This window comes from Pagrus major, chromosome 20 (genome assembly GCF_040436345.1).
Source record: "Pagrus major chromosome 20, Pma_NU_1.0".
NCBI classification, from domain to species: Eukaryota; Metazoa; Chordata; class Actinopteri; order Spariformes; family Sparidae; genus Pagrus; species Pagrus major.
This window is the reverse complement of record NC_133234.1, coordinates 14,850,174-14,874,198: the sequence shown is the minus strand read 5'-3', so window position 1 is coordinate 14,874,198 and position 24,025 is coordinate 14,850,174. Positions and strand designations below refer to the sequence as shown.

General features: G+C 40.6%; 1 protein-coding gene and 2 long non-coding RNA genes across 4 annotated transcripts in view; 1 reads left to right on the top strand and 2 right to left on the bottom strand.

Moving 5' to 3' along the window:
- svild (supervillin d) overlaps positions 1–14,881 on the top strand; it is a 45,395-nt gene extending 30,514 nt beyond the window's left edge. The window contains exons 9-29 of the mRNA XM_073489232.1: positions 4,327–4,474; positions 5,016–5,099; positions 5,368–5,454; positions 5,626–5,809; positions 6,216–6,388; positions 7,635–7,799; positions 8,033–8,169; positions 8,288–8,435; positions 8,533–8,678; positions 8,877–9,052; positions 9,277–9,415; positions 9,858–10,158; positions 10,245–10,399; positions 10,507–10,609; positions 10,699–10,906; positions 10,994–11,127; positions 11,223–11,378; positions 12,534–12,677; positions 12,831–12,943; positions 13,288–13,443; positions 13,626–14,881. Of these exons, the coding sequence (XP_073345333.1) occupies positions 4,327–4,474; positions 5,016–5,099; positions 5,368–5,454; positions 5,626–5,809; positions 6,216–6,388; positions 7,635–7,799; positions 8,033–8,169; positions 8,288–8,435; positions 8,533–8,678; positions 8,877–9,052; positions 9,277–9,415; positions 9,858–10,158; positions 10,245–10,399; positions 10,507–10,609; positions 10,699–10,906; positions 10,994–11,127; positions 11,223–11,378; positions 12,534–12,677; positions 12,831–12,943; positions 13,288–13,443; positions 13,626–13,712 (3,144 nt within the window). The 3' untranslated portion in view covers positions 13,713–14,881. The remainder of the gene's footprint in view (positions 1–4,326; positions 4,475–5,015; positions 5,100–5,367; positions 5,455–5,625; positions 5,810–6,215; positions 6,389–7,634; positions 7,800–8,032; positions 8,170–8,287; positions 8,436–8,532; positions 8,679–8,876; positions 9,053–9,276; positions 9,416–9,857; positions 10,159–10,244; positions 10,400–10,506; positions 10,610–10,698; positions 10,907–10,993; positions 11,128–11,222; positions 11,379–12,533; positions 12,678–12,830; positions 12,944–13,287; positions 13,444–13,625) is intronic.
- On the bottom strand, positions 8,251–8,616 carry LOC141015272 (uncharacterized). Its single transcript, XR_012180552.1, has 2 exons — positions 8,501–8,616; positions 8,251–8,407 (listed from the first exon to the last, which is right to left on the bottom strand). It is a non-coding gene; the product is annotated as an uncharacterized lncRNA (long non-coding RNA).
- The window catches only part of LOC141015271 (uncharacterized), a 131,822-nt gene continuing 118,491 nt past the window's right edge, over positions 10,695–24,025 (bottom strand). For both annotated transcript variants that reach the window (XR_012180550.1, XR_012180551.1), the window contains 7 exons: positions 22,871–22,977; positions 22,573–22,708; positions 13,610–13,685; positions 13,267–13,459; positions 12,764–13,134; positions 12,569–12,669; positions 10,695–10,884 (listed from right to left, as the gene is read on the bottom strand). This is a non-coding gene — a long non-coding RNA (uncharacterized lncRNA). The remainder of the gene's footprint in view (positions 10,885–12,568; positions 12,670–12,763; positions 13,135–13,266; positions 13,460–13,609; positions 13,686–22,572; positions 22,709–22,870; positions 22,978–24,025) is intronic.

The following is a 24,025-nucleotide window of genomic DNA, read 5'->3' as shown; positions in this document are numbered from 1 at the left end:
TGTGTTGTAAAGTGATGCCTTGTCATAAATTCAATTTAGAGAGGGTCTGTCTTGTCTAAAGTAATGATTGTTAGTCATAGGTTACCTTTTGCCTGTTTGCAGCAACATTAGTAGATGATTCATTGTATCTAAATAAAAAAAGCAAGATAAAACTTTTGTTATTTCATCTAAATGCAGTTTAAAGTTCATTTAATTACACATTTTAAAGTATTCTGTCCAAACACAATCTACAATCTGTGTTTCAAATCTGTCTCAATGTCTCGGTTTGTATTCCAGCAATGACTCATTTAAGACCAGTCTGATCCAGTCCATTAAGACTAATGATCAGTTGTCCCTGGTGTGATTCCCAGAGATAATCAACTAAAGATGAGTTGATTACCTCTAATACATTGTGAGTGTGTTGGCTCTTCAAACAGGCGATTTAAAAAGACAACTCATGGAATCATTTGTAGAAAATCCACCAACAGGTTGAGACATTTATAATGATTCCAAGTAAACTGCGTGAGACTAGTTTCATACCCTCATAAATTGGAATGAGTCATACATGTGTTGCTTTCAGTCTACAGTGTCTGCCCTCTCTGCATGACTGGTTATAAACAGTCTATTTCCTTTTCCTTTTCCTTTCTCTCCTATCCTCCCAAACCTTAAATGACTGTAAATGTCTCTGCTAAAACACACTCTGTCTAGCTCTTGCTGTGCCCTCCTATGCTCCTTTACTTCATATTTCTCTGATAATTTCCCCTTCCTCTTCTCCTCTTCTGCTATTCCTTCTCCTTTCACCCTTATTTCCAGTTTCCTCTGTTCTTACCTGCGGATTCTCCCCCTTTCTTTGACTTTGGCACCTGCCTGTCAACCTTTCCCAGTCCCTTCAGGTGAGTGTGTGTAAACTTGCATAAATATGTACAGTTTGTGCCTCTTGGCTAGGGCTGCAACTAAAGATTATTTTCATAGTCAATTAATCTCCCGAATAGTTTCCACAATAAATCATTTAATCTATAAAATGTCCAAAGAAAATGTGAAAAATGCTCCTCATAATTTCCCAGAACCCAAAGCAACGTCTTCGAATTGCTTCTTTTGTCCAACCAACAGTCCAAAACCCAAAGACCCTTCATTTACTATCATTAAGGACAAAAGAAGCAGCAAATCCTTACATTTAGGAAGCTGGAATCAGTAAATGTTTGACATTTTGGTTGAAAAATGACTGAAACAATTAGATTTTTGAAATACTTTGAAATTTTCCTTCAATCAAGTGATCATTGCAGCTCTACTCTTTGCATGCTTTAAATCTCTTAATTTTCGCCCTTATTTTTCTACCTGTGCTCTGGACATCCTCTCACACTCTAAGAATTACCGCAGAGAAATCAGAGCTGTCAACACACTTGCTGTTGCTACATGAATGTGGTTTGCTGGCCCTCAGTTGGTCGATATCTGTGTCAGTGGTTTGGCCGAGGCACTGGCAGCACCGTACAGTAATGCGGGGCTGAGAAAAATGGTTTCCTGTGGGGGTTTGAGGCCCAGAGTCTTTCCTCCCCTCCCCGCTCTCTGGGGTCCTGTCAGGCCAAGGTATTTCCCTTCCCTGATTGACTCCAGAGATGTGCTGTTAGCTGGAGGGGCGGTGTAAGTGTGTGAGAAGGCTTTAGGACTGTGTGAGATGGCAGATATTGTTGTTGTTGTTGTTTTGGGGCTTTAATAGTTTAAAGGCACAAGAAACAGGATTAAGGACATGTGTAGAAACAGCTCTGCGTGTCAGAATATGTATCATATTAGTTCATGTTATGAAATCAGCATGAGCTCACTTTGATGTGCAGCCCTAGTGTGTCGTCTGCCAGTGTGATTAAATGTATTTCTTTGAACTTTTCTCTCATGTCAGGCTAATATTTGACCACACTATACATCATGTGAAAGTACAAACTGAGTGAGAGACTGAAAGGAGAGAGGGTGTATGTGTGTGTCTGTGTGTCTGTGTGTCTCTGTGTGTGTGTGTGTGTGTGTGTGTGCGTGCTCTGGTCTGTTTGAGGGAAACTGGTGTTTTTCCATTTTGTTACCACTTGGCTGTTTGTATATTGCAGCATGTGTCACATTCATTCAGGACAGATAGCATATGATTCCCCAGGCTTGTTATCTCAATTTTAAGACATTCTTGTCATATGGCAGAGCACTTTCCAGGTCCTTCCTTGCCAGGGTATCAAAAATGATGGGTTCAGCAGGGGTGGAGAGTCTTGCTCAGGGACAATTCAACAATAAATTTGTTGTAGGACACAAAGACTGTTGTTGGATTAAACTTTTGACCTTCCAGTCACAGAGTCTCTTCGACTGCTAGGTTAGTTTTCTTCTGTTTTACCAAGCAACCACTGGCTACGGGGTGCTTAACTTCACAATTTCTTTTGTTTTTGGAAATACTCTGAGCTGGAGGTGATGCATTAGTTACTATTGTTTTTGTTGATACACAAAATTAATAACTAGTTTCACGAACTGATTGTTAGTTTCATAAAAAACTTCAATAACAGATTGCCTTTTGAAAACTGCAGACTGTGGTTTGTTTAGAGTTTATGGCATTGATCATTTGTATGAGGGGAGAGGTGGGGTACACCATGCACAGGTCACTAATATGTCACAGAACTCTATTCATGTAAGTGCTTGTTTAAATTCATGATTCATAAGCAGAGTTGGGGTTTCTGCCACAACTTTACCTACTTCCAACGTGCGTGGAGAAGGAAAAAGAGTCTAAAAAGAGCAAAACTCCAGCAGCACTTGTTAACAGAACAACTTCATTGTTAGACCAACGTGTTTCAGCTTGTGATGAAACAAGCCTTTATCAGGATGACCCTGATTAGGGCAACAAGCCGAAACGTGTTGGTCTAACCATTAAGTTATTCTGTAGACTATAAGTCTACACGTCTTGATGTCATGAGCTAATACCAGAGAGATATCTGAGCCTGCCATTTTTGTAAAACATCAAACTTACTGTTCTAGCTATTGTATTGCTAAACAATGAATCCTGAAACTGTGATGCGAAAATACAACTTCAACAAGCTGCAGGAATTTCACACAAAGTTATGTGCTAGCCATTAGCTTTTATGAAAAAACTACAAAATGAAGACTCTTAGCGGATCTCAAGTTAATATGCTCTTTGCATGTCAGTAAAGTTCTCAAGTAAGGAAACCTCTTTGAGGAAGACACCTCTGGAGGTAATTTTAATATAATTTCACTGTATTTCTTTACTTGTCCTTTTGTTTTGAAATACATTACATTATGCTTGGAACAAACTTCATCTAGTTACATACTATGTAGACAATCAAGTTGAAACGACAAATCATTCCACCTATTTGTATCAACATCACTTAATGTGAAAGAATTAGAGAAAAGACTGCTGATTTTGCAAGAAACTCGTCCTATTCCAATCCCACATAGAAATCCATCTGGCTGCAGTTCACCACCTCAGCCACAACATCTTTCTCTCTTTAAAGCTGCTGACATCTGTGAATGTTTAAGTCGACTCTTCAGAGCTTACAGTAAAGATGATGCTCTGAGTTACAGAGTGACAGTCAGCAGATCTCACATCATCTTTCATCCACAAAGAAAAAATTCCTGTCTGAGTTTTGGGAACCCCAGACATTTGTTTGTCATTCTGTGCCCTGCGGTTGCACTCATATGGATTTATTTATTTATTTTCTGTGTCTGTTTCTCCTGTGGATGTAGGTCTGCCTTTGCAGGAGTGTTCTGTGTGTAACCTACTGTAAAAAGGAAGTCACCACTCATGGCACATTACACACAGTGAATTGCTCATTATTAGCAAAGGGATAAAGGAAGGCAGCTAGTAAAAACTCAGGCGGGGTTGTAAAACTCAAATATTTTGGAGTGGAATACCATTAATTACTCTAACAGCTCCTGGGGTCCAGTAGGACCAGGGGGACCATTAAACCTCTGCTAATTCATTTTTAATGGTGGAGTTCAGGTGCAAAAATGGCAGCAGGAGTAAATCACCTTAGTAAAGCTCTACTGAATTGGGGGTGATGGATTGCCTTAGTATATAAACGGGGATTTTGGTGTTTTACTGTCAGGCCCCAACATTCGTCATGTTTCTTGTTGTAAAAATAAAGTTTGAATAACACGGTGAAAAACTTCTGGAAGGAGTTGCTTTTGGAACAAGCCAAAAGCCCCCAGAAAAAATTAGGAAGTAATGGGATCTTTAATAAATTATGTTTTGCCTGTGAGGTGGCTTCAATATCTTAAGTAGACTCCTGGCCGCGTGCAACCTTTCTTGCTAACTCATGGTTTACTTCACAGTGTCCTCACAGCTGTCTGTCTGAATAAATGTTCCAACAGAAGTCCAATGTAGACGCGGTTGCCAAAACGTCGCTGGCTGAGAGGATGAAGATCCTTAAAGACAAGGAGGAGCAGTGGAAGAACAAAGGCAAAGGGGCAGCCAACGACTCCATCCAGTTCACTGTGGCTGGACGCATGGCCAAGAGAGGTAAAACTAAACTTTGTTTATTCAGTTTGGCTTGTCAGGAGTCGAGCGTGCTCATTGTTCTACTGCTGCTGCATGACTTTTGCATTCCATTTAGTGCATGTCAGATCTTACACGTAGCCTTTTTTTTTCTTTTTTACAGAAAAGGAAAAATTGACATGAAATTAGAAAAGAAAATCAACTAACTGACCTATTTTATTTTGTGAAAATAGACAAACAAACAATTAAAAAATAACAATTTTAGCCCTTATAACATCATATATAGAACTTTGGCTCCTCCATTCTCAGGCTCAAGCACATTCGATAGGATAGAATATCTTCAGTTATTGGAAACTGAATGTGGGAACCATGAATTTCAGGCCTAAGGACGATACGTTTTAGAGCTGCAGTGCTTAGTTCATTAATCGATTAGTTGATTGACAGAAAATAAATATGCAACAAATTTGATGCACTGATAGTTTCAGTCATTTTTCTTTCAAAATCCCTTTTTTAATTCAAGTTTCTCTGACGTGAGTTGTAAATTTTCCCCAATGTGTTCCTCCAGGTCTCGTGTCAGATACTGGAAAGGAAGAGTCGCCTCTTATTTCTCTCAAGAAGTCTAATGCCACACCTGTGAAGCCACTGGAAGGTATGAGACATTTCCGTTCAACTTACATAGTAGCACATCAGTGTGTGAATCAATAAAGTGATTAAATTGATACAGCAGATGTTGTGAATATTTAAAGTATATTGATACTTGAACTGTGTGGCTATGTGTGTCACAAGATGCTCCAGATGCCACAAATTTCAATTAAATCCTTTTTTATTAATTGCATTTGATACATTCTACCATAAATTGGTTTTGTATTGTAATACATAAGTGTATTAAGCCACGTTTGTTTATTTTTGCTCAACAGAAATCTCCAGTAGAACTGATGTGAAGGTGGAAGGAGATAAAAGACTCGACAAGCTGGAGTCTTTCCTCGACAAGCTCCACAATAAAGGTACAACACATCTATTTGTTGTTGAATTTTAATCAAAACATTCCGCAAGCTCACAGTACAGGATATCCAACACACCAAACACAAAAAGAAAAAAAATGATTAGCAGAGAAAAGGTCTTTGTAACACTTCCTGTTCCATCCCTCTTGTTTCCTGCTATGGTCACTGGGTCAGGCGTGAGCAAAAGCAAGACCTCCACTATCGAGGTGACTACAGAGACGGAGAAAGAGGTGATGACCCTGGATGATGACGAGACCTTCGGCAACTTCTACAGATCTGTCTCGCCTTCGTCTCTCCAGGACTCAAGTGTGGTGCTGACGGAGGAGGACCTCAGCCAGATCCAGGCCGATACACCAAAGTTAGTTCATAATGATGAATGCTTTTTTGACCATTTCCCTAAAAAACATTTCTGTGTTGTATTGACATTGTTTTAGTTTTTTCATTCGCCATCAATCATGTCTATAATATTGTGAAAATCAGCTGCAACTTTACAGATATCAAACACACATTACTGAAAGAACACAATTTTATTTATAGCCAAGAATAAAATAGTCAACAAGCATTTAAAGGAAAACTCTTAAGGGATTTGTTGTTTTATTAACATGTCATGAAACACAACAGAAATTAAATGTATTTTTTATTACTGTACATTACATCATTTAACAATAATAACCTATGATTCCTATTTTTTCTCAACTGTAATTCTCAGGTCCTTGTTTGCTTGAATTTAAAATAACGTCTATTTGGTGTATCCATGTCTTCAGGCTCACCTCAGCTGTAGCAGAACACAAGCGAGCAGTTCGACCAGCCAGAAGGAATCAGGGCTCTAGGAACCCTCTGCGAGCTCTGGCTGCCCGCAACGACATCCGCCAGGTCTACACCGAGCAGAGGCTGAACGTAGCATCAGTGGAGACCAAGAGGATCCAAGTGGAGAGAAGTGAGACTGCTCAGACTGACATACTGTGACTCTGCAGCTTTCAGAGAGCAAAAGTTCAATCCACAACCAAAATGTTCTGTGTAATGATAGCTACTTACAGCTTCTGATATCTTGTGTTGTTCCTGATAAAACTACAAGTTCCCAGTGGCTTTTAGTGCTTTCTCAAGGTTTTAGTGTGCTATACTGGTGTATTTTAACAAATGACATAAAGGAAAAAAAATGGCTCACAGGCGTTCAATATGGAATCTAATAAAGAAAAGCAAAATGAAACACCACTTTAATTTCCCAACAGGTTATCTACAAAATCTTATCACGTTTACATAAACTTCAGTAATGGACTGTAAGTATACAGTTATGAATGTTATTTATTGTGTTTAAGATACCAAAACTACAGCTGCAGTGGTTAAACATTTGTCAGACAACATCTTATCGCCCTACAGGTGAAATCTGCCACAAAACTAAAATTGTAGCCGAAAAAAATTGTATGACCAATTAAACTCTTGCAGCAGGTCTGATTCAGATTTCTCCCCTAATACAGTCTTATAAGGGTGATCATTAAGACTTGCAGTATAGAGACTATTCTGTGTCTGTGTCAGATTAAGTTTTAGATGAACTTTGGAATGAATTCTGCCGTCACAGTGATACTAACTCTGGTGAAGTACGCAGAACATGATTCTAAGTATATGTGGCCAAAAACATCTGCTTTCTCCAGCAAAATTAAAGGTGGGAAATCGTATTTCTTTAATTCCCTAACCTGATTACAGAGACCAGGTGTCTTGTTTACATGATGATTAAGAACCCAGATTACTGCAGGAAGCCAACAGTAACCCTGTTACTTCACTGTGTACACAGTCAACATATTAAGCCAAAGCTGGATACTGATTAGCTGTACTCGAGGACTGAAGCTGTTCTGCAGCTGTACATGTTTACTACCTGACATTCATATACTACATTCTCAGTCCTAATCTGCTGCTTGCATATTTCTTATATTCAGTTCCTCTTTATCGATGCACTTCACAGACTACTCTGACCTCAGCGAACTTTTTCACATGTTACGCAAGAGGAAGTCAGCACCGCAGCTATGATCAGCTGTCTAGTGCTGCTCACATGAAAGAAGAAATTTGAAAACATGTCCTGTCTCTTATGATCTACGTCATAAATCTGGTTGTGGTTTTGTGTGTTATGACTGTGTCTACCTGTCTTCTTTTATAAAATTGTCACCCGTCTCGTTCTCTCTCCCTCAAAGTGGCAAAACACTCCAGAAATCCAAACCTGGCTGATGTGGCCTTGGCGGGTCTCGCCAGCAAAGAGAATTTCCGCAAGGTCAGCCTGCGTAGTGTCAAGTCCACCGATGTTGTGACCAACAACAGCACCCTGCCTTTCTACAAGCTCATGCTCATCCGTATAAAAGGTCAGAAACACGAGAGAGTCTTCTGTGTTTGTTTTGTATACATACTTTATGAATTCAGGTGTGAAGCGCTGTGATCTATCAACCATAACTGTTTATAAAAAAAGTGAAAATCTGTTTCTTGTGTCATTTCTGAAGAAGTTAATGAACCAAAAAAAGTGGTCAGACTGATTTTTCTGAAACGGAAATCAGTAATTTCCGTTTCAGATTAAGGCTATAAACTGTTTTCTTTGTAGGTCGGAGGCACGTCCAGGTGCGCTTGATGGAGCCCACAGCCAGCTCTCTGAACAGCGGCGACTGCTTCCTTCTCATAACTCCAAAGCACTGCTTCATGTGGAGCGGAGAGTTTGCCAACGTCATTGAGAAAGCTAAGGTAGTGACACTTTAACATACAATGAAAAGTTGGAAGAAAGCCGAGAAGCATTTGCGGAGTGTTTCGACATAAAGACTTCAGTACAATGTACAATATGTTTTATTTTTGTGTTGAGCAGGCGTCGGAGATGGCTCAATTTGTTCAGGCCAAGAGGGACCTCGGGTGTAAAGCCCCACAGGTGACGGTGCTGGAGGAGGGCATCAACACTGATAGTAGATGGGCCAGAGAGTTCTGGAGCCTGCTGGGAGGACAGACCAAATACAGAGGTTCGTACATACACACACATCCATTATATACAGTTTAGTATCATCATATATGCTTACATACTCACCCTGCTCTTTGTATGTGTCTGTGTGTTTGTAGGAGCAGGGGAGCCCGAGGAGGACGAGCTGTATGAGAGTGGTATATTGGACTCTAATGGTGTGTACAGACTCCAGGGAGACAAACTGGTGCCTCATGAAGATGCCTGGGCCTCCATACCAAGTGTCTCCTTGCTCGACTCTAAAGAGGTAACACCGCTACCAGAGCCATGACCTCATGTTTCCAAGTGTGGAAAACAAATGTGATGTATTTTACACCTGGAAAAGATGGAGAGGTGTTAGAGACATTCCCAAAGCATCCACAGTAATCCAGACAGTGTTTCTGTTGTGTTTCCATGTAAAAACTTTCTCCCTGATCTCTCCTTCTTCCCCAAAACTCCACACCAGGTGTTGGTGTTTGATTTTGGCAGTGAGGTATACGTCTGGCACGGGAAAGATGTGTCCTTGAGTGACAGAAAAGTTGCTGTAAAACTGGGTAAACAGCTCTACAGCGGCAGCTATGACTACAGCAACTGCAGAGTGAATCCTTTAGATGCCTCCTGCACCGACAACAATGTGCCTCTGTGAGTATCACTTCATTAATCCTACCACCTTTTATAGCAGCTAACATGATTTTACACTACGGTGCACCTTTTGGTGTTTTGAGTGCCTGCTTTGTGCTCGATGAATGCAGTGCTGTGCAATAGATTACTTGTTGTGTTATTGTAGCCCCTAGTGGTGTCATTATGCCAGTGCAGCTGCACAGAGGTTTTTAAATGATTTCTTCGTGTGTGTGTATAATTCCCAGGCAGGGGCAGGGTCGTCCGAGCTGGACTCTGTTTGGCCGGCTGTCGGAGCACAATGAGACGGCCCTGTTCAAAGAGAAGTTCCTGGACTGGGCCGAGAGGAAGAAGGAGGAAGCAGCAGCTCAAGCCGAGGAAGTCAAGGTGGATGGGATTGGACTAACAGTGACTCTGTGTTTAGTGGAATCTTTAATGAATCTGTTTTGCTTGTTCGTCCCTGTTTTGGGTTGATATTTGGTTACTTCTTGATTGAATAGGTTGATTATTTCTTGTTTGCTTGCTAACGATGTGATGTGCAGGTAACTGACAATCTCTTTTAAAAAGGTATTCAGAAGAAACACTCTTCTGTCATAGCCTTAAAAATGTTGACAGTTTGTGAACTTGAGGTTGAACTTGAATGTTAAGTGAACCTTAAAACCCTGCTAGTTCTCATAAAAATTATAGTGCAGTAACACTAGCTAACCTTGATCTGTGTCTCAAACTCTGCCATGTGTGGTCCTTGAATTTGAGGGAATTTAGTCTTTGAAAAGTCATTGAATGAAGCAACAAATGTAAAACTGACTAAAACACTCCTTTGTCCTCACAGAGCCCAGTCCACACCACTGAACGCCCTTCGTTCGACTTGGACCTGCAGCAGTGTGACGCAAAGGCCCTGCTGGACAACGAGCCAGAGCCGGTAAAGACAGTCCTGGAGGGGGTGAACGTCCAGCGGGGGCATGGTGTGGTGAGGGCGGACGACGGGAGACAGGCGGAGCTGGCGACAGTCGCTGTAGATGCCTGGCACATCAAAGAGCACGGTGAGGAGGAGCTGCCCAAAGAGAGCCTGGGCCAACTGCATGAGGGCGACACTTACATCATCCGCTGGACGTACTCTATCACTACACTTGGTGAGTCAGAACAAAAAGCAGCATGTGAGAGGAAAACTTAACTATAGTTTATAGTCCTATAACGGGTTCTCTTCTGTTTTTGTCAGTGGGGAAGCGGCAGAAACCCGGAGAGCTGAGCGCTGGTGCTCCTGGACGAGAGAGGACCGCTTGCTTTTTCTGGCAAGGCCGTCACTCCAGCGTGAGCGAGAAAGGTACCTCGGCTCTGATGACAGTGGAGCTGGGTAGCCACAGGGGGTCACAAGTGAGTACCAGACCATCACAATTAGACACAATAAATAAAATTAAATTTTTAATGGTGAAGTTCCTGATGAGAATTAGTGTTTCATCACCCATTCATGGCTTTTCCAGGTGCTGGTGACTGAGGGAAAAGAGCCTCCGTGCTTCCTCCAGCTCTTCCAGGGAGGTTTGATCATCCACAAGGGCAGCAGAGAAGACAGCATCAACAACACAGGTGAACAAACAAAACATGCCCTGTAATACTGCTGATTCAATATGATGTAAATTTTAATATCAAACACTTTCTTCTCACATTCTCCTCAGATGGCTGGAGGTTGTTCTGTGTCCGTGGTGAGGCAGAGAGGGAGGCCACGCTGGTGGAGGTGGATTGCCAGCGTGCCAGTCTGCGCTCTCGTGCCAGCCTGGTGCTTCTCAACGCTCAGAAAGGCCGTCTGTACTTGTGGCACGGCTGTAAGGCACACATCGGGGCCAGGCAGGTGGCCAAAAGAGCTGCGGACAAAATAACCGAGAGGTAAACACACGAGGCATGGACGTATAAATAGACGTCTAATAGACAGATGTGTGTGGACCAACAGTTGTCTTTGTTTGCATCTTCAAGGTGTCCCTCAGAGTTAGGACTGAACAGCACCAGCAGGTTGAAAGTGGAGGAGGTGGAGGAAGGATCTGAACCCACAGAGTTTGCGAAGGCTCTGGGGCCGCAGGACAAGAAGGCCTACGACTGTATGCTGCAAGGTGTGTCCTCACTTTCACACACAAATTATCAGCAAGACAGACAAAGATCATTAATGATGTGTGAGCTGACGTGGTGTGATATGTGTCATAACCAGATCCAGGGAAGTACAACTACACCCCCCGGCTTTTCAGGCTGAGTGCCAGCTCGGGGGTGTTCGAAGGGGAGGAGAAGCTATATCCAGCCAGGGTGACAGAGGGAGTCATGGCAATGCCTTTCCTGCAGGAGAACCTCTACTCCGCGCAGCAGCCAGGTAACGAAAGAACAAACAAACATTCACAAGACATCTATCGAGGGGCCGGAATGAACATTTTTGTGACATCTTTTTAACCTTAACTGTTGATGTCCAAGTGACACCCATACATGGTTCAAAAAGAAAGCTTTTACGACGTCAGTAAAGGCATCTTTTCAAATTCAATTACAGACATCCAAAGGACGACTTCTTATGGTTCAAAATTAAAGTTTTTATGACGTCTTTCTTGGACTCACTTCAACAAAAGCATCAACATTTTTCCAAACTTTGAGCAACAGCCTACCTGATGAAGGTTTCCACTAAACCTGGTAGTCGATGAAGACAGGACTAAGGACTTTAGCGGTTGAGGCTTGATGTTCGATTCTTCACTGTGACTTTTGCTGAAGTGAGTCCAAGAAAAACATAATAAAAACTAGAATTTTGAACCCCAAGAAGTTGTCCTTTGGATGTCTGAACTAGAAGTTAAAAAGATGTTTCAAATGACGTAGAAAGACGTTTACAAAAGACATCAGAAAAACACTTATTCTGGCTCCTCTTCGACAAAGATGATGAATTGACGTCCTTGGTATATGATTTGCTCAGTAGGTATTATTTGACTGATGCTTTCTATGAAACATTTTCTTTTCTCACTGGAACATAGATTAATGTAAAACTACCTCAGATCCTAGAACAAGGTTACACAGCCTTTTGGAGTCGTCATGGAATATAAATGTAGCCGTTAAATGTTTGGTTCTTGCCTGACAAAGATATACAAAATTGTATTTATTTACCAGCAACCGGGGAGTGTTTATTTATTAAAAAATACATCTCTTTGTTAGTTTAGATGTCAGGGACTGTAAATCCCACAGTGTCTGGAAGCTTTGCCCACTTGTGTCACTCTCAAAAATCCTTTGTAGATTTTAGAGATGCATTTTCAGTCTTGTTTGGCACACAAATTACAGAAACATTCAGATACATACTGTTCCCTACTCGGACTGATGAAAACTAAACAATACGGCACTTTAAAAGACTATCACAAGCTGTTGATATGTTTTATTGTATTGGAGTAACATGGACAACATTACCTGGACAATATTACATCTGAGTGCCACTGGATTTACATGTCCAGTAAGTGCTCTGACTTCTTATCTAACGCTTGTGCTGTTGCTTCTCCAGCCTTGTTCCTGCTGGATAACCGGATGGAGGTGTACCTGTGGCAGGGCTGGCAGCCTGACGACACGCAGTGCACCGGCTCTGCAAAGATCCGCTGGAACAACGAGAGGAAGTGCGCCATGGAGACGGTGCTGCAGTACTGCAAAGGTCAGAGATCATTCAACTAATCATTTATTCTTTTCCAGCAGGCACTGACAGTTAAAAAGAAAAAAAATTGGCAGCCAAACACTTACCTAAGTAGTCTGCTCTTGCTTTTGTTTTTCATGTCTCCTTAACACTGGCTGATGTTGTGATTCACAGAGAAGAACCCTCGACGCCCCCCTCTGGCATATCTGGTCCTAGCAGGCTGTGAACCTCTCACCTTCACCAACATCTTCCCATACTGGGAAAAGGACACCAGTATCGCTTCAATGGTGGGATACTACACTGTCTTTCATTCTGTCTCATGTCTCTGTTTTTACTGTACGAGTGTGTGTCGGGGTTAGGAGAGGCGTCTCAGTGTCACAGACAAGACAGGAGGAGTCGACACCAGAGAGAATCCAAATCATCTCACTCAACCAGATCTGTTCAGATACAGTGTCCTCCTCCACACGTCTATTCAGGGCTGGCATGTGAAGAGTATAGAACAGAAAAAACAGCAGTTTAATGTTAAATATGTTACATAAAATGTGTGGTTCTAGCTTTAACAAACAGAGGAATGGATACTACAGGAAACTTCAACTGTGCATTTGTTAACCTGAGTTCAATGTGCTTGCAGGTCGAGCGCTCCAAGAACAAGGTGATGTTAGTGAAGGAGGCGCTGTCTAAACTCAGTAAGCAGCAGTACTCTATCGAGGAGCTGACCAGGAAACCGTCACCAGAGGGAGTGGACCCTCTACGCCTGGAGGATTACCTGTCCGACCAGGACTTCAAGGTAGGACAGTCGGCTACTGTGAAATACAATCAAGCTAAAATGTTGAACAAAAAAAAAATCACAATAGAAACCTCCCACAACCTTCATGACAGTCATACAATCTGCAATTCATAAACAGATTGAACTTGAAACAAAGATTCTCATCTAACAGTTGTTGTTGTCTGACCTTTATGTTTTTGCAGACACTTCTTGAGATGAGTCGAGTTGAGTTCAACGCCCTGCCAAACTGGAAGCAAAAGAACCTGAAGAAAAGCAAGGGCCTGTTTTAAAACACAAGTCTGCCTGTTTTTTATTTTCTCAGCAGCTTTTCTAACATTTTTTTTTTTACTCCAAGAAAAAAAAAAAAAATCAGGTCCTAATTTTTTAAAGGATAAAGAAAAGCAAATGTACAATTTTGTTCAAATGTCGATCTATTTTTAAGAACGATTCCGTTTTTAATGCGTCTATGAAACATTTTAGCTAACCATTATGTGCAATTGTTAATCTTTTTGATGGCGAGATGTTTCCCTTGTATGTTAAAAATAGTTACTCTCACGTTATAAATATGTAATATACTATATGAATGTGTTTTTATGTCAGTTTCTATGCGAGAATGGGTTTGTATGAAAACCATCTGTGATTTTTTTTAACTGGGGGAGTTATTGATCCATTTTAGAATTCATGGAAACATCCAGCTCTGTGTAATGGGATTAAATTGCCAAACACATCAGAGTTCTGAGAACAATCCCTGTAATTTGTGGTCGCTGGTGAAACGTGGTGGTGTTAAAACAAGACTCCACTCAAAAACATTCAGTTTATCTTTTTATTCTAACAGATGTGTGTGCAGAGGTTGGTGTTTCAGAGTCCAAAGGTTCAAAATCCCAAAGAAAATTAAAACGTGAAGTCTTTGCACATACACCATTACATCTGTCATTCAAACTGACCCATATATCTCCAAGTTCGGTACTGAAATACTTCCCGGCTCTCACGAAAAAACTGCCAGGGTGACAGTGATGGCAGCCCTCTGATCAACTGGTTGTTTGGGACCAAATCTAATCTTCTTGTCTTGTTATAAATGTTTTGTTTTTGTTTTTTGTGAATCTATGTTTATGAGGGTGTAATTGTGAAACTTTAAAAGTATTAAGTGTGTGTGGGTATGTGAGAGAGACAGCGAGAGAGTAACTGTGCTGTATAAACTTCCTTTATAGCTGTAGCTGAAGCCACAAATGTATACTTCAAAATGTGTGTATGTTACGTGCTGAACATACTGCCATGTCTGAATTAGGAATTTCTCTGCATGATGTTCACGAAAAAGTTCTGCTTAAAAATCATGTATTAACATGTGAAACATTGGCGTTGGAGACCAGCTTCCAGGCACATAAAAGTGAACATTGGTGGTGGGGGAAAACGAGATATTACCGCTCAAGGTTCCCTTTTAAATAAAGTATTTTTAAAAATGTTTGCTTCTGATTTTCTTGTAGAACAGCACAAGCTCAGGGCGTTGTCATAACATCCACAGTCAGAGACACACAGGTGTGAATAATCAAATTAACAATCGCTTACTTGGGCACTTAAATGCAGCTGAGCCATAGTAAGTGTTATTGGACACCTGTTTTTTTCCTCCCATGATGAGACAAAATGGCTGCTATGAAAAAGGGTGATAAAGATTATTTGTGTGTGTTTTCTGCTTGTTTCTGATATTTTAAAATGATGACAGTTAAGCATCTGTAGGAGATTCTGAGAAGGTGATTTTACGACAAAAAAAATTTCCACAATCCTGTAAAGTCTGAACTATTACAGCAGAACAAGGAAACATAACATTACAGAGCCACTTATTTTCTCAACATCTTCATAAAGCTTATTATGGCAGGCATTTAGGCTTGTCATTGCAGGAAAAGCAAAGGTGGAACTGATAACATTAACGACGGCTCCATTTCATTAAGGGGTCCCGGAAAGCTCCACTGCCAGAGAGCCAGCGGGCACAGAACCAGAGTCCTTGACCTGCTCCATCTAAATTGAATACAGCTCATGTTTATGAGTAACATCTGTTACAAGTCAAAAACGTCCACTATATGAAAGGCCTGTTTGTTGTTGTCATTGCTTCTATCGTTTTGTTTCATTCAACACTTTGAATCAATCGCCTCGGAGAACAATTTCATTAAAATGTCTCCAGGCCAGGAGCCATATCTGACAAGATTGATGTTGTAAGATTTAGGAGTACATTCAGAAACCTTGAGATGAAAATAGAAATTCAAAACAACTATTTTTTATTATTATTATTAAAAGGTGCAATGTGTAAGAATTTTCAACAGAATGTGAGGAAACAGTTTTGACATTAAAGCGTCTACGTATTGTGCTGCAGAGATCTACTGAGGTTAGCATGCTAAGCGGCTATTTTACAGGTGGCCAATTCTTACATATTGCACCTTTAAGATATTTTAAGCCTGCGATGAGTCTTTTGCGTCTCGGGGGCACCAGAAACAAGCTGTAAACACTCGTAATTTTAGCTTTTAAGGTGATTAGGTTTTTTGTTGATAACGGCTCACTTCTTCAGCTGGCAACAACATTTCAAAAGTGAAATAAAACAAAACAGTACAGTTGTGGCCTGGAAAACAAAACCATTAGTAGCCATTGGAGCTGAGGCGAATTGCAAAAACAGGTGATTTTTTCAGGGTTTGTCAGCGGTGTCGCATTTCCTCTACAAATAGTCATCTGAGCAGTTGTTGATATACAACTGTTGATTGATTGACTGATGGCTGCTCAAACGTTTAATTTATTCAGTTAAATGTGAAATCATGTTAAAACACTAAACATGAAAGTGAGTCAACAGAAATACTCAGGTTATTGATTATTTGCTTCAGTGTCACTTTTAAATTGTAGAATAACTCTGTGTTGCTTAACCCCTCAACAAATTCCCAGAAAAGTTAAAGTTTCATTTTTTACCCAAAAATAAAAATTCAGTCGTTATCTAGTCAGCTTCACACTGATGGAAAGTCGGGTTAAGTATCGTAGTCCACAAAGCATTTCTCCATACAGCTCATCCGGCGTAATCAAAGTCTCCGGAGGACCCAAGATCTCAAATTGATTTGACAAGAAGCTTCAAAACAATTCCCAATCTGGTCCAAGGAGAATGCTGCAACACTGTTTTACAATGAAGCTCAAGAAATGTTTTCTGGACTGAGAAACTACGCCTGACTTTTAATTTTTGGGTGAACTTATCCTTTAATACGCAAAAGACATGATGGCAGTGTCCTCAGCGTCTACAAGGGAATGGTGCTGCGGTGTAGTGAAAGAAGAAAAAAGTTACCTTAGTTCTAATTTTTCGAAGGATCTATTAAAGTGGACTTATGTTAATGCTACTTTACAAACTAATGCATCAGATAAAAAGTAACAGTGACAGCCGTGTTCATGTTTAACCACCAGGGGGTGCTGTCTGCCCAACTTTTACAATATATTGAGCTTTCCCTTTAATTCTGAGAAGCCTTTTGGGCCATACATAATCAATAAGTGATGAGAAGAAAATGAAACGACACAAACAAACTAAAGGAGCTCCTTGACGTGCTTTTTTGATTGTGTGTGGTTGGAAATGTCTCGAACATTGCGTCTAAAATGTGCATATGAGCTCTCTCCTGCCTGACTCATGCATTTTGAGCTGTTTCTAAACAACACCTGCTCAGCTGGGATGCAGCACATCTGTGCGTCACACACACCCAGGGTCACTGACACACTGTAAACAAAGACAGGTGTGTGTCACCTACACAACACACTTATCAAACCATAAAGTAGCTCCACGGCTCTTCCCCACAGATCCTCCTGTCACACTGATGCCAATGAACACGCAGCAGCAGCATTATTTCTACAACAGATGGCAGGAGGCAGCCGCCGCTTCCTCCAACAGCAAATGGGCGGTTGGTTTGTTTATTTATTATCAACTCTGTCCTGCGAGCATTAATCACCTGCATCTCTCTGCCTTCTGGCTCAGGTGCCACAGCAGCCCACAATGAGGCTGACAAGAAGGCAAACAACGAAGCAGCTAATACAAGATTAGCTTGAGTAATAACAAGCTGGATATGAGATGATGGAGCTGAGACGGGCAGCTCAGGAAGGGGAAATAGTACAGAGCTTTGATCAGGCTCCAAATTGTGTCTGAGCGCGAGGCCTTAGGGCATCCTAACTCAGCCTGAACTCATGCTTGAGCAATAATTAACGAGACAAACCTAAAAAGAAACTAAATATTCTTAATCACCACACTGCAAAAGTGGCACAAAACTATAATATCACACTCATACGACTTCATTAGAGCAATCGTACTGTTTGTTTTCCTCTTCTGGTAAGATTAAAGGGGCAATATGTAAAGATTTTAGTGGAAAACATTCAAAAATTAACAGAATGGGAATACATAACAGTTTTGACATTATGATTTCTATGTATTGTGTTGCAGCGATATCTACTGAGGTGGTTTTGAGTATGAATTTGAAAGGTGACCAATTCTTGCATATTGCACCTTTAACAAAAGGTTAAAGTTAGAAGAAGTTAAAGGCTACCAAATACGAAATAAACAAACATGATATAACATGTTAGGTGTAGAGCTTTTCGGGGGATTTTGCTCCTTTGGACAGAGACAAGCTAGCTCTTTCTACCTGTTTCTAGTCTTTATGCTAAACTAAGCTAACCGGCTCTTTGCTGCAGCTTACCTTACAGACATGAGAGGTTTTACAGTGATGGAATATAACTATGAAGTACATATACTCAGGTACTGTACTTTAGTATATTAGTAATTTTGAGATACTTGTATTTGACTTGAGTATTTTCATTTCCTGCTACTTTATATTTGTGCTCCACTTTCTACTCACTACATTTATTTGATAACTTAAGTTACCTGTTACTTTACGAATTACATGCTGCGTCAGAGCCAAATCAGCACATAATTAATATATTTTATTGGCAATCAGATAAAAAAACCAAGATCAAACATGGATAATAGCAAAATGCTGAATATCAATATCAACAGTCAACCCAGTGCATAAAGTATATGCATACATGTAAATATATGTTTAATTTCCTTTATTTGTGCTTTTGATACTTAAGTACATTTATTGCCAGAAAAGTTTTTTAAAGTAACTTTTCATTATGAAGCAAATAAGAAGAATATGAAGGTTTTTAGAATAATGACATAATTGGCATTTAGATTAGATTTAGATCCCCATAAACCACTTACCGTGCAATTTTGTCACAGGGCACAAAATCTCTCAGGAAAATGAGGACTGTCTAGCGATCTAGTCAGGCTGGCAGCCTGGCACCATTTCGATCCACTTTCACTGCTCTTTTGTCAACTAAATTAATGAATAAACTCACTTTTTGTCTGTGTTGTTGGTAGTTGCATCCCTGAGGAAAACAGAAACAATCTAGTTGGCGCCAACAAGGTACCACTTTGGAACAGAAGCTGTCTGTTTCCACTTTAAAGTACATTTAATATCAGATACTTAAAGACTTTTAGTGCCATTCATAGGGATGACTTTCACTTTTAGCAAATTAATATTTAACAAAATACCTTTATTTTACTCAAGTATGACTTCTGGGTGGTTTTTAAAACACTGCAGGAAAGCAAATGAGGATATTTTCCAATAAAAAATCTAAAAGTGCCATGGCCAACCTATTCCCTGGTGAACGGGAGTTCTCTCTGTGCTGATTTGAAAACTTTACGAAAAAAGAAAATATTTTATTGTCTCTGTACTGTTTTATGTCAAAAGACGAAATGAATGACTGCTGAGTAGAGAACAAAAAGAAAAGAGCAGGAAAACAAAAGAAGATCACATCCAAATAAGACATATTAAAGGAATTGATTGCCACAGAGAGAGCCAATCGATTTCTCATCTGCAATATACTCCGTTTTTCTTTCTTTATGAGCCTTCTTTCACTGTATGATAACATGTTTATTAGCTGGAGCAGCTTGAACCCCGGCTTAACTCACAAAGCAATAGTGCACGGCTCGCTTGAAATGAAAAAAAACTCTTGTTTTTATGTGGGAAATCCACGGCCCTGAAAAATTCATTGTTCGCTCCGACTGCAGCGGCCAATATTGAACTGGAAAAAAAAAAACTCTGCAATAACCTTGGCTGCCTCTGTATTCGTGTTCGTGTGTGTGTGTGTGTGTGTGTGTGTGTGTGTGTGTGTGTGTGTGTGTGTGTGTGTGTGTGTGTGTGTGTGTGTGTGTGTGTGTGTGTGTGTGTGTGTGTGCTGAGGAGAAACAGTAGGATTAAAGGTGATAATGTTGCTAATCAATGCTGCTCTCTGGCTTCCCTCCCAGCAGGACTCCGGCTGCTGATTCCTGCTGCTGAGATGAACTCGCCAAGTTCTCTCAAACTGCTTAAGACCTTCAGCTGGATTTGCTCTGTAAGCTGAGCAATATAAGATATGATTCACATCTGGCTTATTTTATATTTACTTTCAGAAAGTTCATGACAAACCAAGCATTGTTGTTCTGTCTTTGTATTTTAATATTTTTGTTTCTTAAAGGGACAGTTGCTTTGACGGTTGCTGCGTGGAGGCTACATTTCTAACACTGTAAGACACTTCCTGACAGTCATTTACGTCTTTCACTTTTCAACACCTAATTAGATCTGCAGTTCTGCTGCTTCTGATCATTATCCCATTAAATTGAACCCATATTCCAAGTGTTTTATCTTACTAATAGCAGTCCTGAATGACACTAATAGCTCCTAGATAATAGTTTTCTTTTGTGTGTTATAATCATGCTACATGCTTCTTCAGAGCGTACAGCAGCACTTTGGTCTCCATAGCTGTATCCTAAATCCATACTGCACACTAATGATACAGTATACAGTATGCACTGCACACAGTACAACTTGTGTAAGTATATTATTTCAGCAGTGGAAACAGGAAATGGAACAACGGCAATCAATCTGTAACTTTATAATGTTAGTTGTACTTAATAGACACAAAAATGATGATAATACTTAATGGTACGATACAGTTTCTCCTCCATTTCCCCTATGTGTTGCATTTTGGGAGAAAAGTATACATCAACAACTCGCTCACAAACACAGATAAGGAGAAATTGTGAAGCATTCTGGGAAATTATGGGGAAACAGCAGGCTGACCTGCACCACCTGTACCTGAGCAGGCTGACCGAGAAAGCAGAAAAGGTCTGCATGCAGTCCCAGCCGCTCCCTTCTGGTCAGAGGTAGATATCCCAAGCTCACATACAACCGAGCAAAAAAACTTGTTTATTTCACTGGGAATAACTCACTTAAATAAGATGTGTGAGCTATAGGAGCGCAGGGAAGTACATGGACCAGGAGATTTGAAATACATTGATACATACAGAAGAAGATGTGCAGTATAATCTAATCAGTATTATTGTTGTTTTAGTCTATCTAATGTGTTTTTAATGTGTCTATATGCTCTGTGTTGCGCCACAAATTGCCTCTAAAGTTTGTCTCTAAGTGTAAGTGAACAACACGCTCAAGAATCTTGCATATTCAGTACGCACACTGTCTCCTTGTATACTTTATTTTGCCCCGTATAGTGTGAACAGACAAAACACTCAAAAATGCATGTGGTGCATGAGTGACTGAAGCTGGCTCAGACGTCCTGATATCAGGTGGCTCATGTGTGGTCATATAATAACTAGTAACTTTCACAGACAAAATATGTGAGAAGTCATTGAAAGCTCTGACAAAGCTGGCACAACGACCTTTGACACATACTGTTCCCAATTCCAAAAGCCTGCCGGTGTGCATCCTGCAGTGGGCTGAAAACAAGTTTTTAAAAAAGAACTCTGTATTATTCAGTATTGTTGTCAGACACTTAAAACTGTGTTTCTCAAACTATTTCGGACCGCTTTTTCCAATTAAAAAAAACTCATGGACCACCTAGCATTAACTTCCCAACATCCCCAAAAACAATCAGCCTACTTCAGCAGTTTATTACAAATCATAGCCTAGCTAGGTGACTGTCTGGCAAAATAGCCCAGCCTACTCACTCGTCATTGTCTCTGTTGCCATCTGAATGGGAAGAATGGAGACTAAATAATTTGTAATACCGGCGTAAATATGTATAACATTCGGTTACATTGCCGAAGCCTGACATCATAGCAGACTCTCTCACTTAGAGAGAGGCAGACTTTAAATAACAACCTCAGCCTGTCAGTGCCAAAAGCAAGCACTTTTAGTGACTTTGAAAGTCGTAGTTGCCCCAAAGGATTACACTGCAGCCGATTGACTGGACCGATTCCAAAACTTTTGGCTAATATGAATCATTTACAAAGAGACAGAGATAGCCAACCTTGAAAGTGTACTGATCAAAATGCTTTGTCTAAATACACTTCAAAAGACCATTAGAGAGCAACATATCTGTTTTTTGTTTTTCTCAGTTTGCTCTGCAACCAAAATCTTGATTATTATTAAATTATTTTGAGTTTATCCACTTCTTTCTCCTAAATTTGCCAGGAGAAACTCTACTTCGCAGTTACGTTATAATTCAGAAAAGCTCTGTTACTATACTTGATGTACTTGAGGCCCTGTAAATGGGTTACAATAACGTTAATGATGGCTCTGTACTACTTAAGTGTCCCAGTAAGACATGACAGTATGACAGCGAGGCAGCATGAACAAAACCTACTTTCTTACTGTGACATATCCAAATATCTTCTCTGAAAAATGCCTATTAAGTACAAAGCTGTTCCTTAATAGAGTTTTTCTTTTTGTAAATGAATTTAAATGAGAAAAGAACTGAGATCAAACTAGCAAACACTTGCATCGCACACATGTTTAGGATTAGGAGAGCTGCTCCAACTGAGCCAACTGCTGAAGTGAGCATTTATATTGTCTGATGCGTAATGTCAGCGGGTATTTCCAGGCAGCAGATGGTGACAGTTTGTCTACTTAACTTCAGCACAGCACTTTCCAACACACACACACACACACACACACACATGCAGTCACGCACCTCAACTGTACAAACTCCCACCACACGGAGGGAAAACAAACAAATTCATACCCTCCCTGTTCCCACATTGCCCCGTGACAAGAGCAGGTACTGTATGCCGCCTGCATGCATAAACTTTATACACACACACACACACACACACACACACACACACACACACACAGAGTGACAAAAGCCCACCTGTATCGACCATGACATCAGTCCTGTTTCCTGCAGCTGAGAGAGGAACTGCGGATGACAGATTGATTGAAAGATCATCCTCCCTCTCTCATCCATCATCTCAGCCTGTTTATCATCTTCTTGCTGCTCAATCCATCTGCTGGAAAGAGAGAGAAAACCACTTAGGCCAGCCCCGACCATCAAGTCACCCACAGCGGTTTCAGGAAACACAGCTGGGGCTCTGGCATTACGACCCTTGCGGAGAGCAAGAGGTCTACCATTACTTTGGCTTCAATTAATGCAAAGACATTTGCCTGACCTTGTTTTTTTGAATATGCAGGCAGCAGACCTCCTCCTCCTGATGGTGATGTAGGCTGAATGTTATCGTGGTAGTCGAGCTGCTCGATATTCTCATGCCCAAAGTACCTGAGTGAGGTTGGGAGAAACCCAAAAAGTTAATCTCCAGACATGGAGGGATTTGTCTAAGCTCCACTAAGATGATGGTGGGGGAAGTTTGGATTTTGGAGTCCACTCATCTCGCCGGCACGTTTCACAATGACGTAAGATAAATGAAAAGTAGAGATGAAGTAAAACTCCAATCTAATTACAATGTGCAAGCAAAAGTTTTCACTAACTCACTTATTTCACGTTAATTTCTGGGTTTGTTTGTTTCTTCTGTTATGTCTGTTAATCTGTTGCACACAAACAATAGTACAGGTCAACACTCAGATGGGCTTTTTTAAAAAGACAGAAATTAAACACCTACACAGCATCCTTGTGGGCAAACAAACAAAAAGTGACTCAACTCATTTGAAAAAATAATAGATTTTTAAAAAATCTATCCCAATAATTCTCTCTAGGAGGAAAATACACATCTGAAAGGGCTGTAAATTTGCGTGGTGCTGACTTTTGGTAAATTTACTGACAGAATAAGCTACCAGCCGCAGGCAAAGTTCACAGTGCACACCTCCAACCAACCTGAGTCACTCGTAGCAATGGATCTGTTGTCTGTAACAGGAGATGGTGCCTACTCAGTCCGATTGCCAGAAAAGTTTCCAGCTTTCAGGTTTACATCCAGGGTATGCAACCCACTGAGTCAGCAAGGACCACTTACCAAGCTAACGCCCGCTAACTATATTTAGCAGCAGTATAGCACTTACAAAGCTACCGGTATGGGTCTACCCGGAAACTCTCGGTACTCCAACTGGCCTCCATCGTCGTTCCCTGTCCGGAGGTGTTCATTGAGAAGCTGTTGGTTAATGTTAGCAGTTACTTTAGCAACAAGTAAATCTAGCTGTCCAGAGCAGCCTGAGGGAAGCAGAGGGAAAACCAGCAGACATTTTCTCCATAAAACTTTCAACCAAATCACTGGATAAAGTTTTAAAATTATATTTTTGTACAGCAATCTGTGAGGTCAGGTCCCTAGCAACGCACTCCTTTGGCGGCATTCTTCTTTTTATACAGTAAAAAGTAG